Raw genomic sequence first — 19082 nt, forward strand, 5'->3', positions numbered from 1 at the left:
TTCTTTCTGCTCTCTGAATGGACCCTAGACTCCTAAAATGTATCATGTCCTGTTATATTATGATTTCTCCCAAAGAAGGCTTATCACTTAATCTGTTTACATAGCAGCAGAACCAATCTGGTTGACTTGGATTTCAGTATGCCGTTATAATTAGAGGCTCTATAAAATTGTGCAATATTCACATTTGGAGTTAGTAGCCCTTAGTACACTAGCACTCCTTTCTAGGTGCCACTTTACAGACATAGGGTCTCCAATAGTGATTTGTATAACAAGCTTAGTTACAAACAGAAGATATCTGTGATTACATTATTTGTAAGGCATTTGAAAAAGAGATTGAGAGAACAGATTTGATGATAAACCTTTCCACAGAGTACCTAACCGAGGTTGTGTTTGAACACACATGCAATGAACAAACATGTTGCACATGGATGGCACTTTACAGTAAAGCAGCCTGTGTTTGTATTTGAAAGGTATTGATAACTGAGGTGTGCAGGAACATTATGCTAGCTAACAAGACTGCAGCTGGCGGAGATGAAGGTCTAATTCATATCTGCTAATCGCAAATCAAAAGCTAGAAGGAATTATTTCTTCAACATCTACAGTAACGTGGAAAAAAAGAAAAGTGCTTTTTCTGAAGGAAATTGGTGGAGATTCAAGTGAACAGTCTTGCACAGCCAGCGGTATCAGAAAAACATCATTTCTATTGCTAAAAAATCAGAAATAGCAGGGTGTTTTTAATCACAAAAAGTTTTGCATCCAAGAGGAGAAAATTGTTCCCGAACAGGTTACAATTGCTGAGACTGAACTGAACGGTAGCCTGAAAGCTGGTACTTGCTTTGGGACCAGTGACTTCATGGAATTAGAGGTGAAGGTCAGACAGTCCCTTTACTAGGGAGGCTCCACAGCCTCCCCAAGGAATCTGTTCATGTGCCTCATTTTTTTCATTGGTAAGAACTAACCCCTCTATGTAATTTTTTTTTTAATGCAATTTAAGGCCAGCATCTCTTCCCCTGCTCATCATGGATATGGAAAAAGATATCCTTGACATGTCTTGTTATTATGTCCCCTTTTCCCCTCTCCTTTTTGCCATGTCTTTTCTTCTGTAGACTAACCAACTCAAATTCTTTCATTTTTCTTAGTTAGTCTTATTTCAAGACTTTTGTTTTCCCCTGGACACCCTCCAATCAGATCACATATTTCTGTATAAATGCCATCCAAAACATGCATTCAGTATGGACAAAGAAAAGGCAATCCCAGTCAGTAGGAGAGATACAGCTGGTGCTCCAGAATACTGGATTCACCAAAGCTCAGTTGACTCGAGAAAATATGGATAGCAACTATAATGTGAGAAAGAAAACAACTTGGCAAAAAAAGTTTGTAGAAAAATGAAGGCAATAGCTAGAAGGAAAAAAAATCCTGATAATGATGATGACTATAGAAAAAAATAGCAAAGATAAAAAAGAAGAAAATGTTCCATAAAAATACATCATGAAATATAAAATATTAGAATGAGATGCTGAAGTTGCCAGTGAAAAATCCATATCTGTATAAGCTAGTGAAAAAAAGACCTTGAATTTTATTCAAAACTTAAATTAATGTGGAAGGAGATATCAGCATCGATATATAAGAAGCTTTTTTGTTCTACTTTTGTAAAGAATGTTGATCTTGAATGAAAAGTACTTTCTAGTCCATCAGCTGCTAAGATGGATCTTAAATAGTATCTATGAAAAGTAAATGTTTTGAAATTAGCAGTTCTAAGGTTTTTTTGCACATTTCTATCTGTTGTTACAAAATAATAACTAAAAAAAAAAAAAGACCTTCTGAGGGAATCTAAAAAGACCACTACTATTGTGCTGATATTTAAGAAGGGACACTATACAGTCAGGGAACTACATAACTTGCTTGATAACAATACAGACCCAATAGTGAAAAAAATTATACAGGATTTAACTGACAAAGATTGAAGTGAAAGGGATGTAATTAATGCCAGTCAACATGAGTTTATGTAAAATAAAGTTTTGTCAAACAAATCTCATTTTATTCTGCGATGAGCTTACAAAAGTTTGGGTGATAAAGATAAGTGCATGGAAGTAATACACTTAGACACCTGTAAACCATTTGACTTACTAGTGCATTGCTTATATTCTTAATAAAATTTACAGTTTTAATAGAGCATATTGAGATGACTTGAAACATCAGTTTTAGGAAGTAATTGTTAATTAGCCAGAGAGTGAAGGGGCTAGTGGGGATCCAGGCACTTGTGGACCTGTTATACTTGATTTTAATGAAATTTTCATCTATGTTCTGAAATTAAGCTCAAAAGTATTGCCAAAAAACTTTGAAAAAACCCGAAACTAGAAGAGGGGTATATAAAGATGAAGAACAGGGAGTCACACAAAATAATCTGTCTTATTTACTAAGCTAGGCCAATTTACTCTGTTGGACCTGGATGCTCAAGTCATGTTTAATGACTGAGATTTCTCGTGGGGGAAAAAATAAAGGGAAAAAGAAAGAACATGATCCTGGAAACACTACAATCTGTTTCTCTTGGCAAATTTAATTTTCTCTCTCAGAGTTATATGAGAGAAGCCAGACAACAGTTTTATAGAAACCTGGGGTGATAATGTAGCATGCTGGCCTCTCAAAACCCTCTCTTTGACAATAGTTATGCAGTAATATGTGTGGTGAACTTTCCCTGTTTATTCCCAAGCTATGTTCCCTGCTTGTAAGAAATACCCACTAGATGTAGCTTCCCACCATTAACCCCTGTAAAAGTTTTTCAACAAAGGGCTATAAAGTTACCTGTATTGCACAGGTTACAAACAGGGACAAAGGCAGAATAAATCTGTGGCAGCTCACTCACTGTGTATTAATTAAATAATTTGTAGTAAAATATAAGGTACGCCTATGTAATATATTCTAAAGGCACACAGAATAACTTAGATAAGCACTTAAAAGCTGATGATTTTACCACTTGGCCCAAAGTTCACTGTACTCTGAAACTACTGCCCAGAAAACTCTATCTTTCTTTCTTTTTCTTTCTTTCTTTCTATCTAGCTATCAAAAAAACTAAAAAAAAGAAGAAAAATCAAGCAGGGTTCATGAACAAAGTAGAGAAAAGGACATAAAATGCAAAGCATGGTATAGTTATATTGTACATTCCAAACACAAACTGCAGTAGAAATTATAACACAAAATACATATTCAATTATCAGCTACATATTCAGAGCAACAATAAAACTGAAATCACTATATTTTCCTAGGGATAGGGAGAGCAAAAGAGCTCAAATCATTCCTTCTGAAATTTCTACAGTGTAACATTATACAATGCCATATAAAATTGGGTGATGGAAGCCCATAAAAAGTGCCTGAAACTCTCAATACATTCTACATCTACAGGCTTAAATAAATCCATTTTGAGGACTCCATCATACCTACCACACATGAAATTTTTTTACAGCTACAAATGTGATAGATCATGCTTTTGCTTGCTCACAGCATATAGCTGCTCCATGGACAGAAAGCATTTAGTGAACAGAAGAGAAATGTAGACAAGCCCTAATTTTCTGTACAGTGGCAACTGCATCCGTTCTGCGTTACAGTTGCACTTTGCCCTGAAAGAGTTAACTTTCTAGCTCCTATTCTCTGCAGTGCTGCATAAACACTGCACATTATTCTTACTGAGCATGCTTCATCTTTCCTGTCTCCACAGTCTTGGGCTGTCAATCACCTGTCAGTCCCTACCACATCAGCACACTGCGCATCACCAGGCTGTCAGCACAGCAGCTGATGAGACTCTGCTAAGAGCTGTCAATCAAACTTGTTTCTCTTATCTGTTCGGGAAATATTTTGTCTCTAAGAAACAAAGAACCTGGGCAACAATGGATCAGAGTCTAGTATTTACCCTTTTACAGGGATAGAAGCCTCTTAACAGAAAATGAATGCTTTAACCATAACAAGGAAGCAAAAAATCTGCTCCATTAGGCCTATTTTCTTATTTTAGTTTTGTTGAAATCCTATTTACTTCTTCATCAAACTATTTAGGGCATAAGACATTAGAGAAAATTTCTTTTTCCTCTCACTGTAGAATGAACTTCATGGGTTTACTTCTTAGTTTTTGATGACTATAATTCAATGCAGTATAAAACAGGTAGCATCTCTTTGGTTTTGGGAATCTTTTCCTGCCCTTAGGCATTGGAATGTGTGAGGTTTCTCTCCATCTCATGGTAGCCAAAACACCAGACTAGAGAAACCTATAATTTACACCTTTGTTACATTTAAATACATCTACATTTTCTGTAGCATTTCTCATTAAAATTTCAGCATAGAATGTGAGTAAGGTTCATAGATAATAGCAGACCAAAAGAATAGCTGAAGAGTATAAGCAAATAGGAGAAAAACATACATTTTCAGTGGCTGTTTGAAAGAAGACAGTATATTCTTTTTTGGAATGCTGTGCCAAGGATAAAGAATTGACGAAGGTAGAGTTCTTGCATCTACAAAAATCAAATGCTGAAGAAAGACAAAAAGAGCTGCAAAGATGGGCACAGGAGCTATTTCAGGTCTGACACAGAATCTCTACATGAAAAAGTTAAGCTGGTCTTTCAACTGAACATCTATCCAAGGCAAAATACTGTTCTGCAAAGATAACTGGTCTAGGTCTAACAAACTTGGCAATCAAATTAATTAGCACTGGTGGATCACTGAACTAACAAACCTCTGCTCTTTCCAGGTTATAATAAATATCTTTGCATGCTGTGCCATTCAGATATACAGGTACATTTAAAGCTAGGTCAAGTACCAGTATATAGTACTGTGTTATGCAAATCAAAGTAAATATAACCCAGTGACATAAAATCCCCATTTTGACCCATATCTGTTTTTCCCTACTAATTAAAGAATCTGAGAGCTGACAAGTGATGAGAAACAGTGAAAGTGGCAAAGGGAAGAAAAACTGCTTTTCTCAGTATAGAGTGCTGTAAACATGGTAATATCAATGGTAGACCTAAAAATATTTGGTGTTTTTCATAAAGCTTCAGTTTTGGGCCATGAAATTAAATAAGCAACATAGTTTTCTGAGATAAAAAACAGTGAGTTTACAAACCTTACAATTCCTTGGACAGAACTGTATATTAAAAGTTAAAAAGAAATTGTAGACAAAAAAAAGTAATTTTTTTTTTTTACATCTTCTAACACTTACTTACATGAACAATGATTTACAGGCCTTATTCACATGCTCTGAACATTTGTGTTGGCTGTGGGATTGGACTGTTCAGGTAAGAGCAGAGGGAAGAGAAAGCCAGCTGGGAAACAGGCTATGATAGGAAACTCATAGAAAAGAAAAGTTTAAAGTAAGCATGGGGAAGAAGCCCCCAAAGGGGTTTGGGAACTGCAGTCAAGATTAGAGAAGAATAGAAGAGACCATGCAAGTTCCTAGCAGCCTCACACAATTTTCTTCAGGGGCTTTGAAGAACGGACCTGGGACAAAACACTTTGTTCCTCCACATCTCTGATGGCTTAAGGCAAGATCTGGGTAGCCCCTGAGAAGAAGGAAGGAAAAAAACTGGGAATTGCCATAACCCAGAGAGAAACCATGGCCACTGACAAACTATTTGTTCTCTCCACATATGCACACACACTTAAGATTATTTATGGAATTTGTTTGCTCCAATTATATTTTAGTTTGCAAAAGAGGGAAACTTTTGCCCAAAGGAAAGAAAATGAGGTGGTGGCCACAATCGATGTCAGAGATGTAAGCAAATCTCTCAGAGGCTGAAGTAAGACAAAGGCGGGCAATTTTGAATTCTGGAAGAAAATGCAAGAGGTTAGCATCTTTCATCACTTTCAACTTTATAAACAACTTCTCAAAGGATGGCTATTTCTCTCTTTCTGGGCCTTATCTTGGTTCCCTCCATTACTGTTTGTGCCTGCAAGAGTAATAACAAACAATTTATCTTTTCCCCCTCTGCAAACTCCAATATTTTTAATGCCCACTACATACTAAAGAGCATGCATACTGGGCAAGGAGGCAGTTGTCTTGCTGTGGACAGCAAGTATGAAGACTTTTGTTTCATCTCTGTCAAAGCTCCATGCTTGGTGCTGCAACCACTCAGAATACTCTGGCTCACCTAACAGAAGCCACAGCCCTTGGCCAAGAATTTCACAAGTTACTTGGAGTAAAGGTACTAGGTGACATTATGGTCTTTGGGAGATGCCAAGAGCATCCATAAAAGCATAACGGAGCATAAGCATGGCTTGGGCAGGCAAAAGGGAGACCTCAATCAAGTCTCTGTGCTCATTGAGTACCTGTTACAGGTGAAGTGATTTTCTGCTATTTGTACTCAAAAAGGGAGCAAGCTGCTCTGTTCTTAACTCCTGAACATGGTTTTGGACACAAACTTCCCTCCTAGGAAGAGAAAGCTACTCTTAACATGCAACCTCCTCTCTGCAGCCTCCCCTGGCAATGCTGAATGTGTCCCCAGGCAGGGACTTGGACAGCACGGCACCCCCAAGGCTGCTCTCAAGCCTTCTCAGAGGGCAGTGGAAGTCCCAGACTGGAACAGCACAAGCATGCTCTTTAGAGTATCACTGTACAGTCATACTGCTCATGTCAAAAAGAATCACCAATACTGTAGTTCAGAATTACAGAAATATTTACTAATGAAGGAAAGGAAATAGGAATGAACAGCAAAGAGCTCCAAATTAGGACCCTCAATTTCAGATGCTGAGAATAACAACAACAAAAGCAACAACAGTTCGTGCAGAGGTCAGAAATTAAAACCGGAGGGAAAATCCTGTGTACTAGTTCTTTTAAAAACATACCTACAGTAATTTGATCTTTCAATCATGCTTATCAGAAACAATGGCAAGAATTACAGTATTACTCTGTACCAAACCGTCCCAGTTACACACAGTATAACCATTATCAAGCATTTGTGACAACAGGAATATTTTACACTTTGACAAATCCTTTCATATGCAGCACTGTTTTCCAGAATCACAACTCCCTCTGAATCTAACTGGACATTAATTGCTTTTTTGCTGATGTATCTGTGCCTTCTGGACTGATAACACAACTAGCAAATCTGATATCTGACAAGTTGACTCAACCTAATCAGGACAGATCAGCTGTTACCAACGTTGCTATAGGCTGTAATTTAAGGACCTTTACAGAGTTATCACTTGCTTTGAAAGGCAAGAAACTGTAATTCTGTCAACACTAATCCCAGAACGTGCTTTCAAAGTGGCTGTTATTTTTTCTCCAGGAGAAGGTAACACTTGTCAAATAAATACCTGAGATAATTGATAAAAGGAATTAGAAGTACGTGAGTGATAGGCTGACAATCAGTCACTCTCATGAAAAAGAAGAATCTCACAAGATTCAGAGCATTAAACAGAGAGTACAAGCTGTCACCATAAAGCACGGGTCACTCTGAATCGAGTGAAACAAGTGGCAATGCAGTTTTTCAATGTTTACTTCTCTCTCTGTTGCTTAGTGCTAAAGCTGAGTGAATTATTCACTTCAAACAATTTGTTCGATGAATTTTATCCCTTTTTGCTGCTCAGCGTGTGCAGGCAATGGATACCAGTGCCATCAGATTTATTCACTGCTGCACTTCTATTCAAGCTTTCATTTAGTGCCTGATTGAGAGTGTTCTGGACTTCCACTGCTGTTCAGACAATATCCAAGGCAGGTCCTTAATGTGTGCAAGTAGCATAGATCCACACAGCTGATGGAATACTTATCTACATTAGCAAGGATAAAGCTTTTGATTTGTTGTTTTTCTGATCCCTGTTTAGATTTGGAAGCCCTTCCAGCAACAACACTGAAACTTGCTACGAAGTTCCCTTTCTGTGAACAATTTTGCCCACAAGACTCAACACTTGAATCTTTGCAGAAAACAAATTAACAAAGAGTGCAAGCACAGCCACAAAGCTTATTTATTAAAAATAAAAATCCAAATATTATATTTTATTATTTGCTTCACTCCACTAGGAAATAATTTATTTTCATGTAATCAGATTCAGAGAATTCCACAAAAATAATGGATCCCCAACTCATGCGATTCTTTAATGGAACCTAATGGTCACTGAATACACACAGGTGACTTTGTCATTGCCAGGGTTGCATCTGTCTTGTACAGACAAACTGTGTTTAGAAACTCAGACTTAACAGTAGATAAAAAAATATACATTTCTTACTGTATCGCTTTGGTCCATCTTCCAAACAAAATGAAAGGGTTAAAGTTGCATCATCTTCAAAAAATTCAGTTGCAAAGGCATCCCACCAGAGGTTGTCACTATCCTAGGAAGCAACAGATCATTAACTTAATAGGAGGCAAAATAAATATATATTCATATGTTGTAAAGGATATTCCACAGGATCACACCTAGTTTATCTTCTTCACCCATGGTTTTGGGGTACAGGTGTCTATATGATATTTCAAACTAATTTTCCTAAAGTTCCATTTCTAACTTAAGAAAAAAATAAAGTGCTTAGTTTATTATACAATAGTCTGTCTTTCATTTTATCAGGCACACTAAATATGTAAAAACTCATTTCAATGAAGAATTTTTTGTTCAAATGTTAAATATATATTTAAAAATCAGTAGCAAATTAAGCAACTATGATTTTCCCCTCCTTTTCTGGGCTATGTGTCTCCTAGTAACCAAAAAACCTCAGGACTTAATTCTATAATGCTACATCACCCAATCATCAGCATGAGCTGACAATAAAGTTATTTAGAAAGTACATATATGGCCATTCCACTTCAATGTATTTATTATAAATACGATGCTACTGCAGGTTAAATACCAGTTAGTTACTTAAATGTAATTGTTGTCAGACAACTTTACTTTTGTAAAGTGTGATACATGAAGTGAAAACAATACGTTAAGGTGGCCGGTGTATACTTAGACTTAAAGTAATACACAAAGCTGGAACATGGCAATTATTAATATAGTGTACAATGCAAAGCATATACCAGTACACCACTACAGGTAGTTTCTTGGCTTTGACAATTGAACCAGGCATTTTCAGACCTGAATGATCAAAAACAACCACCCAAACTTCAATGTCTAGGACCTGACCAAGCGGTCCAGCTTGCAAGGTTTTTCACAGAAGTCAGAAAACACAAAACACACCAAAGGTTTAATTTAAAAGCTATGGATATATTTAATAGCTGGATTAGAAATTTTTGGTACAGTCTCTTCTGCTCTTTTGAGGCCCCTGAGACTTAAATCACTTGCAGCACACAGGAACAGCAACAAAGCTGGAAATACACTTGTGAAGATGCCCAAGTTGCACTCAGAGCCACTCTGTCCCACTCATGGCAGCTGTCTAATCAGTGTGCAAGGCCAGGTTCGCTCAGCACAGTGAGCACTGAGCACCTCTTAATGCCTGAGCGTTATAGATCTAATCCAGAAAAATATTTGTTCCCTTCACAGGGAAAAACCCCCTGAGATAAAATATCAGTTTAAGAGAAAATATACATCTATCATAGTCATTATACGTATACATGCAGAGAAATAACTATCTGGCGTTTTTAGTTCTGCTGCTGTATTTCCAGATGATGTTACTGTTGGATTTCACTCCAAAATGCTGAGTAAGGTATCTTTCCTGCCTCTCCACTTTGATTTTTGTCAAGCATACAATGGAGAAATGGTAAGGAGAGGTTTTAGCAATCTGGGTCGTACCAGAGATGCCAGAGAGACTTCTTGGCTGCGTCAGAGCCTGTAACACTCCTTCCTTGCCAAGGCCCGTCCCACCTGGCAGTGACAGGACCATATGGCCCTGCAGTTCAGTCACACAAAGAGGTATCAAAGTTGTCCCCACATCTGCAACATCTGTTGTCACAGAGTTGCTGCTCTTTCCTGGTGTAAACCTGATGAGCGTTACCATGTGTTACACTGTTGTGTTGAGGAGCTGAGTAGCCATGGTAAGTATGAAATATATACACAGGTGTTCAACACACCTCTGCACATGGACCCTTCACTCAGCACAGCCTGGTGGGTTACATTATAAGCCCATACAAGAGTATATTGTCCAACAAGTAGTGGCAAAGAGAGGCTGCAGAACTGTTTAACTGCAATCTTTTGGACATACTTGTCATAGGGAAGGAAGACAGGAGGGAAGGATTTAAGCGATGTCACATATCACATTTGCAGTTCTTTTTAACTGAGTAGCTGAGTATCACTGGAGCTACCCATGCAGCATCCAGTGACATGGGAACAAAAACAGGAACATCACATAGCCAGGATGTAAATGCACATGGCAAAAAGACAGAGAAGAGCAAGGAAAGTGCAGGGCCTCACCTCAAAACCACACATACTTGCACTCATTCTGGCTTCCAAGAAGTCTTGAAAGCAAGAAAAATGTGGACATGGAATTACTGTGAATTCCCTCCCTGGATAGATGAAATATATCCAGACCTGGTCACAGTTTGAATACTGTCCAAGGTCTTTATCTTAAGCTTTTGCATATTTTATGTCAGGAAGAAGGAAAAACATAAAATGCAACACACCACCCCCAGAAAGAAAACCAAAGCCTAAAAGAATATATAAATTCTGTCAAGCTTGGATACGCTCTGCTGATTAATTCTCTGCTCCACCCTTGTCACAGGTGGGCCCAACTACTCTCACAGCCAAATGTGAACAAAATCAAATGAGATGTCCCCAGCCAAGCTGAAAAAGGATCCAGTTATTAAAAAAAAACACAACAAAAAACCCCCAAAAAACAAAACAAAAACCCATCCCCTTTTTTTATTTTTTTTTTTTTTTTGCAAAAAGGGGATGGTGAAGGCAAGGCTGCCCTCAGGCATCTTTAACTTATGCTTTGACAGGTTACGGGGGATTTTGCCAGAGTAATTATTTTTCTATTCAACAATAATGAGAAATTACCATGGCAACCTCCCTTTCACATACTGCACTCACATGCTCAAACACTGAAATAATGGCCTAAACATAACAAAAATTATTAATACTTAAAAAATATTTTGTATTAAAATATACTTATGGAATGGGTCACAGGACAGAAGAGGGCAGAGACAGCCTGCAAGTTGGGTTAGAAGATGCCATGCTGCTGTGGCCAGGCTACCCAAGCAGCAAAACATCTTCTGCCACAACTGTCATTGTTCCCTCTGATCCATTCCACCCCTGGTACTATTTGTAATTTGAAGCATGGTTCAACCCTGAACAGGGTCTCCAAGTAAATGGAATCCTAGGGTTTCAATATTTTTTCCTGACTCTGATTTCTTTGGCAAATGTAATCAGTTTTAAGTACAATAATGTTCTTTTTCCCCCTCCATCTAACAGTCCTGTACGTTCACTGTGTGATCTGAGAGTCAAGCTGGGTTCTTCTTTACACCTTACACACTTACATGATTAAGAGTCTGCAAGCTAAATGAGGCTTTTCTTCTTGTCTGTGATGGTGATTGCTGAACCAAATTAGATCTTGCAACTGGAATATGAGGCCAACTGAGACTATGGCATTTTCTCCAAATTCCTTTATTTTTGTTTAATGACTTGGAAGGCAGAATGCAGTTCATGTAAAAAGTCAGTACATGAAACCACACTTGAGAGGCTGAAGACACCTTGCAGGACAGAACTGGAATTCAAAATGATTTTGGTAGATTGGAGAAGTGATTTGAAACGAAGATGAAATTCAATAAAATGAAGTGACAAAAGCATAAATAAAAAATGGGGAATAACTGGCTAGGTAGTACTGTAGAAAATGGTCCTGCTTATAAAGCAAATGTCTCACAAATAAGGGAAATGTCTTAGATACAACAGCCGTCCACTCCAGCAAACACATTTCTTGAAAGACTTCAACTGGAATAGTGCGTCCACTTCTGGAGTACTGTGGCCAGGACTGGGCTACCCATTCTAAAAGAATTTTGCTGAGATTCACAGGAATCAATGAGTTTAAGGACAAATGCAAACAAATAAACCAACTCCAAAAGATTCACAAGAAGCAAGGCAGAAGGATCTACCTCTCTTTTGTATAAGACAGAAGAAGCTCACAGAAAATGTGATGACAGGCTTTAACCATATGAAAAGATTGCTATAAAGAATAGTAAACACTTGTCCTTGGTGCCTAACAAGAATGGAAAAAGTAATAATTGTCTCAGTTTGCTGCCATCACGGGTTAAGTGGATTAATCCCGTTATAGATTTCTAGGCTAGTGTTTTGCAGAGGCGAAAGAGCTACAGAGCATGGCTGCTGTGTTCCCAAAAAGAGTGGATACAGAGATCCTGCTGCCAATAAGCCTTCAGCAGAGCTACCCTTTGCAGCAGCTCCACGGCTCATCCCCAGTGAGAAGCTGATTTTTGGTTTCTCCCTCACATTGCTTTTGGCTGCACATGTGTAACAAGTGTAAATAATATATTAAAATAAAGGTATGGGAACAAATAAATGTGATTCTGAATACACACAGGAAACACATCTGTTCTGAAACAAGACCTTTTTTTTTTTGTATAATCACTTTTCAGGGAAAAATCTGAAATTTAACATCAACCTTGGCATTGGACAAGGCAAAAATAAAAAGAGATAGTGCCCTTGGGAGCTTACATTTTTTTCTGGCACCTGCAACTCTTACCTATTGACACTTACTATTTTCAGAACTCTATACATCCACACTCCTGTTGGCAACATACACGTGTCTCATATTCTTTCAAGTTAATGCTGCATGAGGAAACTGCTGTCTCCCCAAGGAAAGAATGGCATTCCTCCCCTCCTCCTGTTCCCAGCAAATTAAACTATACTTGAGCTTTTAAAATGCAACTCAAGATAAGATTTTGCCATTAAATACACCTGTAAAAACTCTGCAGCCATTACAAATTAAAAAACTCACAAGATAAGTATATCAAAAAATCTGACATTAAAGTTTATACTCAGAGCACATAGTCCAAATACCAATAATTTTCTCCATTAGTTTTAAATTAGATCCATCTTGTTTCTACCTAACATATTTAGGATTCTGATATAAATTAAACAGGAATAACAAATTAATAGGGATCTATATATCTTAATTTCATCTATTTGGACATTTGAGTACTGATCTGCAGATCTGGTCCTGCAAAGCACAATGGTTTTATAATCTGGCATGGGGTCTTTTGCTATTTATATGAATTCTATAAGGAATACAGATATTATGAGTCTTAGATTGATTTTCTTGGAAACAGTATGAACAGAGTGAAAGAGTGGAATGCTCATACGTATGTGGGTGAGAAACCCACATAGTCAAATGGCTGTTACACAGGTACAAGAAGATACACACCTATCTTATATTCCCAGTGTCTTTTGCTCAGGGCTGGTTTGTAAGGACCACTCCCATTGCTTTTGCAATTTGTTAATCTATCTGATTTTTTATCTCAAACATAAAGCATGCCTTACATAGAATTAAATATACTTTAATCTTGAAGCTAGTGGTATCTTACAGAACCTCCATTTCCCATTCTGCTGCCAGGAATGGCCTACTCTAGTCCTTCCATTTGTTATTTCACACATATGCACAGTTTTAATGGTGTTGCTTGCTTTTATTTCACTCACTAGTGTGGCTGGATTCCATCTCTCAAACAATGTGTAGTAAAACTGGTTGAAAGATTTTAAGACTTGGCTTTGGTCATACGTAGTTTTCTGTTCCATTACATACTTGCAACTTCTTGCCAAAACTCTGCTCAATGCCCCAAACATATCAGTTTCTTCAGCTCACTTAATAATTAATTAAATTATTGTTTACATTCCACTTAGGAACTTATCTTCATTTGTACAGTAAAGAAACAACATCAAGTTTCTCTTTTATTGAAAAGGCAGATAATAGCCATGCAACAGATCCCCACAGCAATACCTCCTCAGAGAGATGGACTGGGGTGCAAAATGGGGGCAACGTTCCTGCTTCCCATGTAAATCTGCAGTAACTTTAAGAATCTAATGAAATTTCAGGGAATAGCTCATAACAGGGAGTTACTCTTACACGTTCACTTGAAATTCCTAATATATCAAGGATCCTATTTTTATTGCCTATAAACCATTACACTCTAAGACAACAAAACACCGGAGGGTAACAGCCCATTTTCTGAATGGGGAACTGTGAAAATCAAACATTAATTATTCAACTTTAGATAAAAATGGGAGAGAAAAAAAAGTAAAAAGAGAGAAGCTTTGCAAAATATGCAGATTGATTTATGTGATTTATGCCATTTCTTGATGAACTCTCAACCCAGGCATGTAGGAATCAGCATCACTACAGGAAAACCATTACGCTGTAATGACACAGGCCATACAACAGCTTTGCAGATATACTGCTTCGAGATAATGTCACTTAGATTCTCAAATAACAGGTCCACACTGGGAAATTCTACCAGGAGTTCAGATTAACTGAAACATGCTGACACTGAAATAAGGACAACAAATTTTTTTTTCTTATGTTGGATGGTTGACCTCTTCCTTGTTATTTGGTCACTAACATATACCCAAATTAGACAACTTTTGTTAGTTGTGACAACTACTCACTAGGCTGGCAAATACCTTGACTGGTCTACAAACAACTAGAAAAGTAGAGTTATTCCGCTACATCTAAGCCACCCAATTTTTCCATCTACACAGTTGATATATGTATAACAATTTGGATAACCTTTTAAAACTGTAGTCCTTAAAATTACAGAGCTTTATAACTTAAGTTGCCAGGAAAGGATAAGACAGAGAGATACCTCATTCAGTCTAATAACAGAATCAAAGAAGAATGACTGGTCTCAAACCTATTATTTGTCAGTCTTTAAATTTTACTGCAGCTTGTGGACAAAGAGAAAAGAATTCTTCAATATCCACTCTGTGCCTGTTTCACTATTCACCTACAGCAGAAAGGGGATTGCAGAGTTTAATTCCGCATTGTAAGCAGTACAGAGCAGAAAGAGTTACCTTATGAAATGTGTCATTTCACCTGCTTTTTTAATTTGAATTCATTATTCCACTCCTGAAACTTGTGTACAAGAATGGAGAGCAGAAAGAAAGGGGAAAAAAGAGCAATGAAGCTGGGCTCAAGACACATTCCACTGCCAATTCGTTATCACCAACATGGCATCATCCTCGATATTTCACAGCAATATTGTCAATGACCAGCAGAAGATACTCTTTTGTCCTTTTTAAATACATGGGATAAAATTTCACTTGGTCTCTATGGATAAGACCTATATTTTGGCTGTGTGAACAAAAAGACTGGGCATTAATAACTAAATCGTGCAATTTTTAACAGAAATAGACACCCATAGCACCCATAGTTAGGACTTGCTATATATACAGTGCATGCTAAATCCATATTCAAAACTGTTTTAAATTTGAGCCCTCTTTTCAATAGGCACGAGGATGTGTCTAGCTGGCTGGGAACAGTAATAGATTTTCTTAGTAGTATTCTCAATCCATGATCATTGCAGACAAATCACAGACCCGAGTTTTGTGTTTATCAAAAATGAACCACAGTTACACTTCTCTATTCTGCCACAGAATACCCCACAGCCTCTGCCTTTGAGAATGTTTTATAGAGATGGAATATTAAGTGTGTCTATTATCTACTGTACTGCTGTCAGCCATACAAATGTTCTTATTTTATTCTGACATTTTGACCTGGTTTCTTTTTTACCTTGTTTACTTCCATCTATATGAGTAAATGGAAGCTACTATGCCATCTATCCGAATGAAAAGGCAATAACTAGTATTGCCATGAGTGAATATAGAGCATCAAACATTATGTGTCACTAGGGCACAGAAAAAAAGTCATATTCCCAGCAATATTAGTAAATTAGCCTCTCTAGATCTATCTACCCAACTGCACCAAATCCCAAGGCTCTAAAAAAAAAATTTAGTGAACACAAATCCCTTTATCAGTTATTACAGTGAAAGTAAAATTATTACTGACAGCATTTAAATACTACATTGGAACATGATGAAATGAAGACAGTCCTTGACACCTCCATTTCACACTGGACTCTCACCACTTCTTTGATCACTGAAGTCTCATGAAAGCACCACGTGTATTAGAGACAAGTACAAAGCTGGGACCTTCAGAGGTCCCTGCTTCTGAACGACTATGATCTAAACCATGATCTAACAGACTGTACTTAGAGAGGTAAGAAACAGCTCTTCAGCTGTGCTGAAAATCATACTTTTATCTCATGTGCCTTATTCTTGTGCAAGTCCAGTGATCCAGGTAGGAAAGGGAAACAAGATAAGACAAACCACACTTCTACCTACATTCCAGCTTCTTGGCGAAGTATCAAATGGGGACAGGGCTAAGTAATGCAGCAATGAAGAGTTGACTTTATCATAAAAAAGATTATATGGTTGAAAAGACACACATGTGAAGAGATATGTATCTCTATATACACAAACAAAGCCTTAGAGGATTTATTTACAAGGACATGTAGTGATAGGACAAGGGGTAATGGCTCTAAACTGAAAGAGGGCAGGTTTAGATTAGCTATTAGGAAGAAATTATTTACTGTGAGAGTGGTGAGATGCTGGAACAGGTGCCCCAGAGAAGCTGTGGATACCCCATCCTTGGGAGTGTTCAAGGCCAGGCTGGATGGGGCTTTGAACAAGCAAACTGGTCTAGTGGAAGGTGTCCCTGCCCATTACAGGGCGATTGGAACTAGATGATCTTTAAGGGTCCTTCCAATCCAGCCCATTCTACACAACTTTACCTTACAGGACTTGGAGAAAACTCTTGCTAAGACTCAGCAAGAGACTTTTAAAATTAAGGATATGCTTAAAAGTTTTGCTGAACTGGGATCCAACTATGGATTTGTTAGTCTGCAAGTCTAATTAACCAAAGATTATGACTTCCTATTATGCTTTGCAAACCAGGTAAGGGAATATCAAAATTATGGACAGCTCTGTGTAACCAATGAGCTGCTATTTCTTGCAAAGGTACATGAAGTGGAAAAGATCAAGTATACCATATGACCCATCTCCTTTAGAGGACAGGTAACCTCATGCACAGAAGTTTAACTTAGCAGTAACTAGTCAGAAAAAGAAAAAACAATTAAGAAAGAAGTATTTAAGAAATCACTCCCTTTGTTTTACCATTTTCAAGCATATATACACTTTAAATTATATATTGTTTAAATTATGTATTACTGCATTTAGGTGTTTTATAATAATATTGTAGTTCTGGGTGTTCAAGTATCACCCAAAGAAATTGTAACCACAGTATATAGTTCTTCACAGTGCAGAGAAGCAAACACTACAGCACCTTACAGAAAAATTCTGGCAAAAAGCACAAATATGAGTTCTTGTTATGTGTTGCTAATAAAAAAACCCCATATCTTTGCTACAAAAACAGTGCACATTCTTTAAGCAAAAAAACAGTGTGGGAATTTACAAATAATTTCATAAAAGAGCTAGAGTCACCTGCAAGTTATGTCCCTTAAAATTTCATTCACGGGTTTTTTATTCAACTCATCTCAGAAGCCCTACTCTTGTGATCATTTTAAAGGATTACTTTTTTAGCATAGCAAAACTACACTTCAACTTAATTCCTTTATGTCTTCTGTACTTATTAGGACTAGTAATCACAACCATTTTTGTCAACTGGCAATGTCACTGTATTCACAATAATTTGTGTAAAATGTGTTTTGGAATCTAAACTCTACTTAGGAGAGAGACAAGAAAAAAGGTAGTGCTGAGGTATTCTTATTAAGTCCATATTTTAGTCTCTACTTACTTTTTCCAGTTTTCAACACTATACCATAATCAGTATTGTCCGCTAATCAGCTGCAGTTGTCAGATGCTCAGGTTTTTGAAAATAATACAGATACATTTACTGCTTGTAATTTTTAATATACAAACACGTGCATTCAGACTTAATCAAACATTAAGGCAGAGATTTTCAAAGCTAATTAAAAGACTTATGCATTCATTTTCCATTAAATTAAGTGGAAATCAGATGTGGAAAATTCTGTGCAAGGCTCCAAATCCCAGCATGGAAATGGAGCTTGTTACATTTGCTGAATCAAAGCTGGAGGGTGACAACAGGGCTGGGATTCATTTCACCCCAAGACAGTTGTCTAAATTCATATGAGATAAAAAGCCTCCTAGAGATATCTGTCTCTTCACTGTCTGTAGAGGGAGCCTAGAGAATGGTTCAGTCTAGACATGTAACTGTTACAGGGATAAAGGTAGGTAAGATAAATCCTATTCTATGTACCTACCAAGAATTAAAAGTCAAGAAGAAAACTGGTTGAGGTTTTGAGAGCTTACATAGTGAAGGACAAAAAATAAGTGAATAGCTGGGTGAAACAACTGTATCTACTTTGTCTAGATTTTAACAGTCTTGGCAGGAAAACTTATAAATGATGTTCAAGTTTTTTTCTCGCAATGCTCAAAGATCTCCAGGCTGCCAGGTTCCTGCTGTTTCATATAAAAAGCTCCAAGTGGCAGACAGAAGTTGGAGCACTGGTTAAAGATTTCTGCCAGTATGAAATGGTTTAAATGAAGAAGATGTGATTATTTGCCTGGCTTCCTAACTTCACTCCCCAGCTAGCCATGGTTGCAAATAAAGGTGCTAAGATCCTGTGTTTTATCTTGTACTGTATTTGGATACAAAATCCTGTACAAAATACAATTAAACTAGAGACAGAATTGTTCACATGTATCTTCCTACATCCTCAGTAATCTGAAATATAAGGAAATCCTGCGACAAGGCAACATATCAAATACTGACATTGCTCACATATTATTCTGTGGCCGTCAGATGACTCAGTTGCTCCTTGTTTCTGTGGTGTAGCACTATCCTTCTCAAGTACATAATGCTCACTACTGGGCATGTGATAGCCAAGACTGATCAATGAAGGAACAATAATCAGGAGTCCAGATTGCTCTGACAAAGTGAGGATGGGTTGTACTTGAGACACTCACATATTCTCAGTATATACAATGGTTTACAAGTCCTTATGGTGAGAAGTACAGAGTAGTGAACTTTTTAAACTGACATTTGCATTTACAAATTAAAATTCTGATTCAAATGGAGATGTCTGAATCACCTGCTTGCCACGAAAAAGCTACTTAGAACCAAAACTTTTACTGTTATT

The 19082-nt window shown here is 37.4% G+C and overlaps 1 protein-coding gene across 10 annotated transcripts in view; it reads right to left on the minus strand.

Moving 5' to 3' along the window:
* The window catches only part of LDB2 (LIM domain binding 2), a 218357-nt gene that overhangs the window by 133747 nt on the left and 65528 nt on the right, over positions 1–19082 (minus strand). For all 10 annotated transcript variants that reach the window (XM_032686167.1, XM_032686168.1, XM_032686163.1 and 7 more), the window contains one exon: positions 8203–8305. In XM_032686167.1, coding sequence (XP_032542058.1) covers positions 8203–8305 — 103 coding nt within the window. The remainder of the gene's footprint in view (positions 1–8202; positions 8306–19082) is intronic.

Source organism: Chiroxiphia lanceolata, chromosome 4 (assembly GCF_009829145.1).
Source record: "Chiroxiphia lanceolata isolate bChiLan1 chromosome 4, bChiLan1.pri, whole genome shotgun sequence".
NCBI classification, from domain to species: Eukaryota; Metazoa; Chordata; class Aves; order Passeriformes; family Pipridae; genus Chiroxiphia; species Chiroxiphia lanceolata.